Raw genomic sequence first — 12,778 nt, 5'->3', positions numbered from 1 at the left:
AAACAGGACTGGCCCCAACACTGAGCCCTGGGGAACAGCACTTGTGACCGGCCACCAGCTGGATGTAACTCCATCCACCACCACTCCTTGGGCCCAGCCACCCAGCCAGCTTGTAACCCAGTGCAGAGCACACCTGTCCAAGCCGTGAGCAGCCAGTTTCTGCAGGAGACGGTGCCAAAGTCCAGAGAGACAACATCCACAGTCTTTCCCTCATCCAATAAATGGGTCATCTTGTTGTAGAAGGAGATTGGGATTGTCAAGCAGGACTGGGCTTTCATAAACGCACCCTGGCTGGGCCTGATCCCCCGGTTATCCTGCACATGCCACGTGATGGCACTGGGGATGATCTGCTCCATAACCTTCCCTGGCACCGAGGTCAGCCTGACAGGCCTGTAAGCTCCCCAGATCCACCTTCCTGCCCTTCTTGTAGAAGGGCATCACACAGCTAACCTCCAGTCTTCTGGGACCTCTCCAGCTTGCCAGGACTGTTGATGGATGATGGACAGTGGCTTGGCCACCAGCTCCCTCAGTACCCTTGGGTGGATCCCATCCAGCCCCATAGACCTCTGCTTGTCCTTTCTTAGAAGGAACTCAAGAAGCGCAATCCCTTTACTTTGGAAAAAGACTTATCACTTCAAAATGGAAAACTGATTCTTTTTAGTTGATAAGTATTGCAATATGCCCCTAAATACAGCCATTCATTAGCTTTCATGTTTACTTCTAATAGGGAAGGATAAGATTTCTAGGCATGCTGTAAAAATTATACTGTTTATTAATACATATTTGATTCTAATCTATTTAAAAAGTGTTTTACTTGCTTTTTAATAAACTTTTTTATTATAAAATCAACAGGGTTGGGGTTTTTTTTGCATTTATTACAGATCTGGTAAGACAACAAAAACTGCTTGCAGTGACATCACAGGTTTTTTTTCAGATATGTTATTTAAGGCTTCAGAATAAGCAGATCTCATTTTCCTCCATCTTGCATTTACGCTTGGCTGACTGGTAAGAACATATTTTTCAGCTCTCAATTGGTTTCTTAATTTCAAATAAGTTTATCTTATTTGCACTAACTGTAGAAACAGAAATACAGAAAAATTGTGTTTGCATATGCAGAACATATGCTGTTTACAGCTACCAATACTTGAAAACCTGAATCCAAGTATTCTCAGTGCTATGCCCACTGTCCTTTGGCAGCTACCTATGTACCAGACATTTTTATTCACGTTACATAAATAAATTACAAATTTGTAACTGAGAGGTTATAGCAGATAGCTTACACTTGCCTGGATGGCCTCATGCCTTCAAAGATCCATAATTATATTGGCTGGCTTCCAGTCCTAGATTTACTAAAAAAAAAATGTTACTAGGAATTGATAGCATTTTTCTGTCAAACCCTTAACAATTGTTAGATATTGTTACTTTGGTCTGTTGATTTAATAATGACTCATTTTAGAAGCTGCATCAGATCCTCTTTTGCAGGTAAAAATATCTTCATCCAGATCATGCATGTTCTTCATAGACTAAGACACCTGTGATCATATTAAAAGCAGACAGCAATAAAAAAAAGCCACAAACCAAAATAACAAGCTTACATTTACCTTGATCAAGGGCCTTTGGAAAAGACAAGTTTAAAAAAACCAGCCTAACTCATTTCAAAAAATAATTTCTGCTTATGAATGTTCTCAATTCTGAAGATACACAGATGCATATGAAAACCTGCCAGTAACTCACAGGATAAATAAGAATAGTGTGCTTAATCCATTTAGTATTTCACTGAAATGGTAACTTTTTAAAAATATCTAACTTAGATTGCTGTGAAAATTAAATTGTAAGCTAACTGGCAGTCAAACCTATCTATCAACAAGTCATGACATTCATCATTATTAACCCCCTGACTGACAAATTAGGTGCCTCAGTTGACATCCTGAGTGAATTAGTTCACTCCGATGAACAAAACCTTACTTGTCTCTTAAGTCAAGATTTCTAAAATCAAGCCATCAAGTCTCCTCCACCCCTCATTTACCAAATCTACTGCTTGTCAAACCCACAGCAAGGAATGAAGGAGAAAACGGGGGCAAGGCATTGCTCTGTCGATGCACCGGCTAGGAGGGTGAAGGGAACTTAATGAGGACTGACATTCCCAAATCTTAAGGAAATGGATGCACCAGGAAGCACTTCCACAGGGACCAGACCATTTACAACCGAAGTTTGTTTACTCAAGTATCTCTTTACATTACGTTCAAACAGCTCACATACATAAGCATAGGTACAGTACAAAGAATTGTACGTGCATCAAAACAAAAACAGAACCACAAAATGCTTGAGGTTGGAAGGGACCTCTGGAGGTAATCTGTTCCAAAACCCCTGCTCAAGCAGGGCCACCTGGAGCATTTTGCCCAGGTCCATGTACAGGTGGCCTTTGAGTATCTGCAAGGACAAACTCCACAACCTCTCTGGGCAACCTGTCCCAGTGTTCAGTGACTCTGAAGTTAAAGAGTGTTTCCTGCTGTTCAGGCAGCACCTTCTGCGTTCAGTTTGTGCCCACTGCCCCTGGTCCAGTCACTGGGCACCACTGAGAGCCTGGCTCCCTCCCTCCAGGTATTTATATACATTGACGAGACCCCCCTGAGCCTTCTCCCCTCCAGGCTGAACAGCCCCAGCTCTCTCTGCCTTTCCTCATAGGAGAGATGCTCCAGTCTCCTCCTCTTCTTTGTGGTGCTTGTGGCACACACACATCAGCTCATCATGTATTAACTGCTATTAGTTATCTCAGGTCTCTGGGTCCTCCATTAATTTACTTTTTGCAACTTAAATAAGGCCAAAAACATTTAAGTTATTTTTTTTCTGTTCTAAAGCTCGAAATAAGTTCCTTAAGCCTTAGCAGTTCAGCTCTAGACTTCTGGAACCACAGAAGTATCATCCTGCAACTTTAAGCATAACACAGAAGATACCAGACAGGAATAGTATGTCTATCTCTTCATATTACACTAGCACATTTAAGAAATTTAAGTAAACAGTTTAACAGGAATGACTTAAAATAAACAGATTTATTTTCTACACTGACACAGCTGGGACTTCTATATTGTCAGTGAAGTCACTGAGAAACTACTGTCTTCAGTGAGCCCTCGCTTCCTGTGAGTCTTACAGTTAACATTCCTTTCCCAACAGGCCGAGGGACATGATTTACCAAGAGTGAAATGAACAATCAAGTCAAAAGAGGAGGAGTTACCTAGAAACCTTAAAACCTTGTCATCAAATCGCCTGTGCAAGTACTCCTTCCATAGTTTTTAGCTAGCAGAGGCCAAATGCTTCAAGGAAAAATCTTGTGGCGTTTTGGGTTTTGTCTTTTAAGAAGAGTAGCAATTTCGCAACTATAGAAGAAACATAAGAATTTCTAAGGAAAAAATAAATATTAGCACCACATCAGTTATGAAATACAAATTTATTGGAATTGAGAACTTAATTATGAAACTGAAAAATGTGTTTAAACAACTGAGCCATGAAAGCACCAAATGAATATTAAGATAGCTTATTAAAATAAAAGATGAGAGCTTTTGAACCATTCAGGAGAGCTAGTGTTATTACGCCATCTTCCCCTTACAGTACCATCATTTAAGTAAGACTGAAGTACAAAAATAATCAATTTTAGTTAAATCCAAGTCTCAGGTAACTCATTTTCTGCTAACTAACTTTATTCTAAAAGTTGCTAAAATATAAAACTAAAGTATCCTTCCTTTTTAATACGGTCAGTCCATCCCTACCACCCCCACCCCCCACCCCAGGTTTTACTTTTTCCTTTTTCTCCCCTCATTTTTCTGTTGTTCAGGTAAAGCTTTCATCTTTAACATACCAGGTATTTTCAAGACCAAACTGGAAGCAATAGTTGTACAAGGTTCAGTTCCCGCAGGAAAATCACAAAGGTAGGAACCTTGTAAAGTAGAGCCTTTCAAGATCCAGTGGAAATACATTAATAAAGTAAAAGAGGTTTAGAAGAGTATCAGACTTGAAAGTCTGCCTTGGAAAATGTAGTTTATCAAAAATCTCTCCTTGGTTCAGATGGTAAGGAAAGCTAGTATACCCAACGCATAGCAGCTAAATTGATAGGCAGCCTAAGAACTTCAGTTGTTTGTCTTTTGTTTAAACAATTTTTAGAGAGGATACAGAGACAGTGGAACTATATTAGGGGGTACGGGAAGCAAGAAGAAGAGGGATAATGGTTTTCGCAATCCATACACTCATGAAATCTGCAAGACAGCAGAGTAGGGAGAAGAGAGAAACTTACTTCAGTGAACGCATTTAGATCATGGACAACAATACTTGGTACAATACAGAAGTGCTTTTCCAATACCAAAGTCACTTGAATGCATATTGGCATCACTTATAGGTATTTGATGTTCTATAGTCTCCAAGTTTATGAACAATTCAGGTGATTTCTAGCAAGGACTGCCAGCCAATGGGTCCCTCTACTACAAAATAAATCACAAAATTGGCTGTGCAAATACTCTGACTAGCTGTATATATACAACACACCAGTAGAACATTGACAGGGCCCTACTCCAACCCTGAGGCCTGGTGGTACCAGCAGCACCTTACTATATAGCACTTAACCTTGAACCTCCCCCAAGCTCCATGAGACACGTTTATAGCCCGAAGACAAACCTTTAGGTGGGGAGGGGAGTCATTTACATTAGTTTCTGTTCAGACTGCCGAACAGAAAGCTGCAAATAGCATTTCCATAGCAGAAAATTAAGAGCACATGGCACATTCCTTCAGTAAAAGGTACAGGCATACAGGGACACCAAGAGGCATCGCATCCCTTCTAGGATACCGTGGCAATGGAGGGAACAAACCTTGTATAATCTTGCCTGTATCGCCTATTAGAAATGGTTCCTGGAGTTTCCCATACAGCATCCGAACATTGTTCACAACTTGAAGAAACAAATTACTCCATTTGTAACGTTTTTTTGCCTCCATTCAAAGAGCTTTCTAGTTTTATCCAATGGTATGTTAACTCATACTGTGATAGAGCAACATAAGCCCAGTAATCAAATCTAGATTTTACCCTCCCAACTCTGCAGTAACTAAGAGGAACAGTAAGAATACGTACACAGTTGCGTATAGCACAGGAAACATTTCAGCAGATCAGGCCATGCAGTTAAATGAGCTGGTATGCAATTGGGAGGATCAGGAACCAGTAAGTTCCCTTGTTTCAATGCTGGAATGTTAAATACACACATGCCTACCTGCCTCTCACTATTAGGGAAGTAAACCACTGCTAGATTTCCCTCTTATGAGAAACCTATGTAATTTGTTATAATCAAGACCCAAGTATTCCTGGCTGGTACCTCCCTTTGCAGCATTTCACAGCAGTAATGATTGCTTTTAAACTATTAAGCTACATAAGTTATAACTTACATCGTTACATGTCTAAAAGAGAAATTGGTATGAACAAGTTGCTTTAAAACAACTTCTAATCAAATAAACCATTAGAATATAAACCAGCCATCCAACCAAATGAAGTTCTCTCACATCTGTGTAGTTTAAATACATCAGGCGTTGTAGAAAATCCTGAAAATAAGACCCTAATATGGGATATTTCAAAGGACAATAAAACTATATTCAGTAACAGAGTACAAAGACGCAGAATGTTCTAACAGGCAGGATCATGAACTAAGGCCACCCTGCCTTTGCATTTTCTATGTAAAGCAATTTTCCTTTTTGGCTCTTTTACCAGCATCTTTCCTGACAGCCTCACATGCCTCAGGAAGCTATTCAAGCAAGGATTTGCTATTTTACTAAATATTTATGCAGGAACTACACAGTGGGAACCTAATTTCGTTCTCTAGACTAGTGGAATAGTAAAACATACACATACAGTAATAAAATAAATGTCTTTCCTGTTTTTAAGAATGATTGAAAAAGAGAAACAAGTGCCATTCTATATGGATTCAGATACTGCTAATGTAATCATACATCCAAGCAAACCCAAAATAATGTCCTATGTATGTAATTTTATGATAGCATTCTTAACTTCAGACAGCATTCACACAGCACACACATGCACACACCACCACAAATCTCACACAAATTTTGTTCCCTTCAGACATCTTCCTTCTAATAGCACTGGTTGTTGTCAAATTACATTTGTTTAGTTAACTCATTTGTGAGACACCTAGAATTATTTGTGATTAGGTAATGATGAAAAAATCAGAATGCTGAGAACACAAAAGAAGTCTCAGTGGGATACTACCAATTGTAACAAGCCTCAGATGTTCCAAAAAGCTGGCAAAAATACCCAAATAAGCAATTTTCTCTCCTGGAAATAAAACCATGGTTAGCAGAATTCAAATACTAAAATATTATGATACAACCAGAAGTATGGCATATGCGCACAGTTACAAAAAAAATCTGAACAGTAGCATTCTTGTAAAAGCAAAAAAAAATACAATTTTTGAATGGAAACTTACTTGTGCATATTTTCCACTCCTATAATGATCATGATATAGTAGGAAATTCCACTTTGTATAACAAAATGTAAGGCATACCTAGGAAAAAAATAATAGTAAACCCTCACAGAATTTTCATTAATGAAATAAGCTGCATGCATTTATTTATTTAATGTGAAATTAAAGCGGTTCAAATTTTAACTCCATCGCTGCTTCAAAAAAAACCTTTTTGTTCTATTTAGATTTTCTGCAGCCCTCCGTTTTGTTGAATTTCCCCCTTTAGCATAGCACAGGCAGCAGCGATGACCAAAACCTACAAACATACCTAGAATTTTCCAGCTCATACAGTAAAAGCTGAAAATCCTTAAAATACAAAGAATGTGTTTCATATTACTTCTACTTGACATTATTTCATGTGTAAATAACATCAATGTTTAGTGGTTCAATTTCCATACTCATCTTTTTACATGCTTGCAACAATAGGTTTCTCAGATAAGGCCAACAGTATTTTGTATCAACAGTATCAGTATATGGGATGATTTCCCAGTCAACAGAAATGGTAACTCTGTCCAGTCAGTCTCTTTGCCCCGGGTCATCAATAACTGATAAAAGGGATGGTAATGATGATGGTCTCAAAAACACAGATAAAAAAACCCCTACACACCAACAACCCACAGATTTATTTCACAAAGGTGCTCTAGCCTCTTCTCCTTATTTGTTTTCCACAGCTTACCACCACAGCTACACCACCACCGTTATTTTGGGGGGTGTTTTGTTACTGAAGTTATACTTCAGCAATCTAGAAGAACACTGGTGGCAAACAATTGCCAGTGATTGGGGAAAAGCATCTGATCTTCAGTAAGCCATTTCTCTTTCACTCTGATACCTTACGTGCCTTAGTAGCATACTTAAACATGCTCAAGTGACATACTGATCTAGTTTTGGAATTTTCCCCATAAAAAGCAGTCACTATTCTCTTGTCTTGATACTGTTTTCTTTCAGCTTACCAGCAGCAATTTCCTAATTCCACTCCTCATCTATTCACAAAGAAATGTCTTCACTTTCAACAACAAGCCCAGTTCTAGGCAGCCTAAAATCCTGTGAAGTCTTCACATGATGAAGGAAAACAATTCACTTTTATGTTAATTGACCTTGAAAATCTTGACTTTTTATAGAAGATCCAATCTGCATACACTCCCATGCTTCTCTACTAGCTAGTCTCACCCAAGATATGGCTACCTAAAATTCAAATGCACATTTAATATAAACAATTGCCAATTAAAAAAATAATTCAGATTCTTTTCATATGAGCCACCTATTAGCAACACTGTATAGCAAAGACAGGCATTAGTGAAATGACAAAAATTTAAGTTTAAAAAGTTTGCTTCTTAAACAGAGAAAGCAGCATAATAAGATATCAAAGCCCCCCAAAATGTGAGTTGATATGGAGTACCATATCAAGACTATAATCTCTGAAAAATATTTCTCTTTCAGAGTTAACAGGGGCAATATGATTGATCGTCAATTCAAAAATTAAAAGGGAGGCATTTAAATACAACATGAAGTAGTAAAGTTTAGCTACATGCAAAGGTTATTCTAGGCCTGTAATACTATTTGCTATTATCCCAAGGGAATTATCCCTTTTCTTCCTGTCCCACAACACCATCACAAGCACCAAAGGTAACCGAAAATCAGTACACCTGAAACTGAAAAGGACAACATAACTAATAAATACTCTTAAAAGGGTGCAGATTCCAAACTATTTCCCCCATTTAGGTTTGCATGAGATCACCTCCATATCTACATTTACTATATACACTGTATGGGAGAACACTAACAGTTTTCCTCTTGTATATACATATTACAATGCAATTGAAGAGTTGTTGAAGGTGTACTGTGGGACTGTAACCTGTATGTATACTTGATTCCTTAGGGAGGGGAACCAAACAAAACAAACCCCTCAAAAATCATGCTTGTATAACAAACACTTAGGCAATAGGAAAAAAGAGTTGGCACAAGTGCAACAGAATTACTAGCTTTTTAAAGAATGTGTACTTTTAACATCTCAAATTATGTTCTTACTTTTTGGCATTTTTAAAAAGCTTTTAGTTCTACAACTGTAAGAAAAAAATCTTGCAATAAAAAAAAAATCATTGCTAAAATAATTGCTTTAAGTATGATCCTAAGCATAGTAGAATACAGATTTCTACTATGGCATAACATTTCTCTCCAATTACCTTTCCAGGGCATATTGCTAGTGAGAGGCTTCCACAGATCTTTATTTATGTCTGCTGGGGGTGGAGGTTGTTTCTATAGTCTCCCAAACTTCAGATATGAGTATATTGTTAACACTTTCTAATTACATGCTACAATTAATAATTTCTGTTTTCAAAGCAATGAATATGGAACATGCTTCTAAAGCTTACACACACACAGTAGCATCTCCCATAGCATCCTCTTCATTTAGTGCTAAGACTCGAAGTCTTTGACATCAGATCTTTCTCTCAGAGCAGAATACTATGGCCAAAAGTTTAAGAAACACGTGGGAGTTATGGAATTATATATAAAGGTAAACTGTACCTGTAAATCCAAAGAAGAGAACTTACTGATTTTTCTTTTTCTAAATTTAAAAGTAATATGTATCAACTAATGTTGAAAAGCCTCTGCAACATGCTAATATAGAGGCTAAATCTGTGGTTTGGAATTCCTACATTTATCTATACATACTCTGTGTGTGCACAGACACACGGGTGCACACTGTGTGCATCTTCCCACCTGAACAACAGCTTGACTAAATCCCCCTAGTTCAGCAATACTCTACAACAATCAGTATAAAAAGTCTTCTATACTCCTCAAGCTAAGTAAGCACTTTGTTTACCATGCAACAGAACAAAAACAGCACTTAATCTCAAGCCACCTTGGGAAGAAGAGTGCTACTTTGCAAGCTAATTTTGAAGGAAAAGAAAGTTTTTTCACCAAACTAAATGCATACCCTTTACTAGCCCTACTAACATTCTGACCTGCTACACTATGAAAAGATCAAAATGTAAAAACAGCAGTCACAGAAATTTTGTGTTTAAAAAAAGAAAAAAACCCACCCAAAAACCAACCAACCAACAACCACAAACCCCACACACACCCCTTCAAAACATAAAAGAAAAAACCCACACACAAACTACTCTCAAATCAAGGTCAGCTCCTTTCCAGGTGTTTTATACTACTAGGAGCTTTGTAAGTACCATAGTTCTGGCCACTCTTCCCACAAAAATTCAGATGATTGCCGATATTCAGAAAAGACGCAGCAAGTTATCTCATGTAGTGAATATTTAAGAGAAATTACCTTAGTCATCAGATCTGTGCTGCGCTTCCAGAATACTTCTCAAGCAAGTTTACAGAGAAACTGGTACAAGTTAAACTGCACCTGCTCCATCCTCCCAAAACCACAGGCAGACAGCATGTTTGTCAGTTGCTAGTTTGTAAATGGAAGATCTTTCAAAATTTGTGCAACATGAGAAAGTTTAAGCTAATTTCTGTACATTTGCCACAGCTAAAACCCACCAAATTAAGTAATAAGGTTCTTCATAACAAAACTCTGCTTCCCTCCAAACAAGAAATGAAAGTCTGTAAATCCCTGAAAAGTGAATTTAAGTGTAACTTACCATCCAAAACAAAAAAGTGCAAGATAAAGGCCCAAGAGGGTTGCAACAACATGTCTTATAAACGGGCTAGTTTTGCTTGAATGAAGGTATGTTCGAAACCAAATAGCCGCAAGCAAGGCAAACAGTTGGCACACTACAAAGTTGACCTGCATAAAAAAAGAAAAGAAAAAAAGTCTCACACACTTGTGTATTAAAAATTAACACAAATATCCGCACATTATTACCAATTTGCAGAATCTTCGGCTCTGCCATGGCTCTTACCCCTGCATGTCAGCCTCAAAGAGCTGCTCCAGAGAGCCCCACCCTTTTTGAAGTACAAACCAGTGCTCCCTGAACAACTAAGAAAAGATACAGGAAAACTGTAGAGGCAATGAATCAAAAAAAAAAAAAAAAATCCTGTAAAATTTCTATATACCAAACCACATTATCACCCATGGAATCATTTCTACTCTCCCCATAATGCGAAGACCTGGGTTAGGGTTTTATTTGTTCTTTTTTCTAAGTGAGCGTGACTTGGAAATTCCTATCAGCTACACGAATCACTGGCAGATCCCTTCAGTGGCCTGTGCAGAAGCAGGGCTCAAAGTTTTTTTCGGTGGTATGTAATCAGATAAACAGCTTGGTTGCACACTGGGTTTTCTTGTACATTCAAGCAGGATAGTTTCAGAAATGCCTCCTCCCTTCAGGCCATTTATTCTAGAAGATAGAAAGTCTCTTGTATATGAAATATTTAAAGATGTTAGGGCACTGAAAGCACAAGTGGAATTAAAAAACCCAAACCAGCGAGTAAAAAGAATCCTTCTGACTGTGGCCTGAAAAAAAATTAACAGTAAGGGCAGAAATAATTTCCTCAAACACAGCAACTGCTACCAAACCAGCTTAATCTACAAAAAGCCAGATGAATTCCTGTATTTAGAAAAGAACATTTCCTACTCCATGGATTTCTTTTTTCTTCCATAGAGAACTGCCTAAAAATTTTCCTGTATCTAACAGTAGCATTCCAAATCATCACAAGCAACAGCTTGGGGACCACTGCTTCAGGTCATAAGCACTTCCACACAAGAAACTTGCACGTACTGCATGCTTGACCAGTCCTTAGTACAACAGTGTTTTAGCCTGTTTGATGTCACTTAGCTGAAATACATACTTAATCTTAATACCACAGGGTACAATGACAATACTATTTTTATGTTCATGACAGCAGGCCCGATACTTATGTCTGCAGCAACACAGTGCACACCTCTAGTACTATTATTCAGCTAGGTCATTCCTTCAGGTGATAACAGGTAAGCGTATGCAAACATGGGTCTATTTAAAGTAGAATCTAAATAACACCACCCACCTACAGAACTCTGATCTTTGTACAACGGCATAGATTCCCCATTTGCAAATCCCTTTTTCTGAACCACTCTAAAACCTTCCGTAATACCAAGTTACACAAGCGTTAAGTGCTAGCAGAGAAAGAGGCTCAGAGGGCAGGGCTCCTCTTTTTACCACAAGCAGTTCCCTAAACTAAACAGTCATGCACACTTTGCCATATATTCTCTTACTCCCACATTTCCATTATGCTTTTAACAGTATTTGAAAAATGCTAAATGAGATATTCTTTCAGGGCATAACTTGACCTATTTTCTCTCCTTTATAAGCAATGATGCAAATGAAACAGAGCGAGGTTTATAACTCAGGATGAGTCTATGGATTTAGTGGAAAAGTTTCATACAAAACAGTGAAGTTTAATGAACCACTGAAAGGGAACCGATAATGTTTTAAAAGAGAGCAAGCAAGAAAAATTAAAGCTAATTAACTATGAATTCAGTATCAACATTTGTTTGGGGTATTTATTACAGAAATTATGCTATGTGTACCACAGAGTATGTTTCTGCCTTGGAACTTGCACCCCTAGCCAGACTACAAGGGGGAGGAAAACACAGAAGATTGGGACAGATACAAAGTGAAGCTGAGGTGAAAGGCAGATGGAAGAAATTGGCATGAATACCTGTCTGTAAGCGGACAGTTAGCATTGCTGGTTTTACTGAACGTCCACACATCACTGCTGTGGCTGCATTACAGATTATTTACCAATTGGTGTCTCATGATGCCCTTTTTTTCCCCCAGATTACCCCTCAAAGCAAAGTAGCAAAACCTAGGGAAGATGAAAGTTATCACCAGGCTCCTACTATTACCATGGCAAAGGGTAGAAGTGCTTGGCATCTATGACCTGTGTCATCATCATCTCTATAGGAGCAGGCACAAGCAAAACAAGAAACCTTGAATTTCACAATTCAGGATAAACCCGGTAGGTTTAGGAATCCAGAAAAACCTTGTTCAGAACATGCAAAAAGAATCCAAGAAAGATGCCCCCCTCCTCACTCCCTACCTGCTGACTCCTTTCCTGGGCACTTGCTCTTGCTTTAGCTATTTACTCAAATGACCAAATCCATATCTGAAAAACAATTTCCCATTAAATTAAAAAAAAACCAACCCAAACAACCACAAAACACAACAAGCACAACAGAAAGCCTTCCCTAATAAGAGTATTTTGAGAACAGAAATAAAATGCAGGAGTTCATAACTTTAGACCAAGCCCACAAGCAAAACTTCCAGGGACATCAATTCATAGCGTTGCTGTTTTAAACACACAACTAAATGACTCCAGGAACAAGCGTGTTC

At 38.3% G+C, this 12,778-nt stretch overlaps 1 protein-coding gene across 1 annotated transcript in view; it reads right to left on the bottom strand.

Annotated features, from left to right (window-relative positions):
• Positions 1–12,778, bottom strand: part of MBOAT2 (membrane bound O-acyltransferase domain containing 2) — a 100,584-nt gene that overhangs the window by 71,723 nt on the left and 16,083 nt on the right. Inside the window, exons 2-3 of the mRNA XM_037392554.1 lie at positions 10,109–10,254; positions 6,471–6,548 (exon numbers count right to left, since the gene is read on the bottom strand). Coding sequence (XP_037248451.1) covers positions 6,471–6,548; positions 10,109–10,254 — 224 coding nt within the window. The remainder of the gene's footprint in view (positions 1–6,470; positions 6,549–10,108; positions 10,255–12,778) is intronic.

Source organism: Falco rusticolus, chromosome 6 (assembly GCF_015220075.1).
Source record: "Falco rusticolus isolate bFalRus1 chromosome 6, bFalRus1.pri, whole genome shotgun sequence".
Classification (NCBI taxonomy): domain Eukaryota; kingdom Metazoa; phylum Chordata; class Aves; order Falconiformes; family Falconidae; genus Falco; species Falco rusticolus.
The sequence above is the reverse complement of the archived record's forward strand: the minus strand, read 5'-3'. Positions and strand labels throughout refer to the sequence as shown.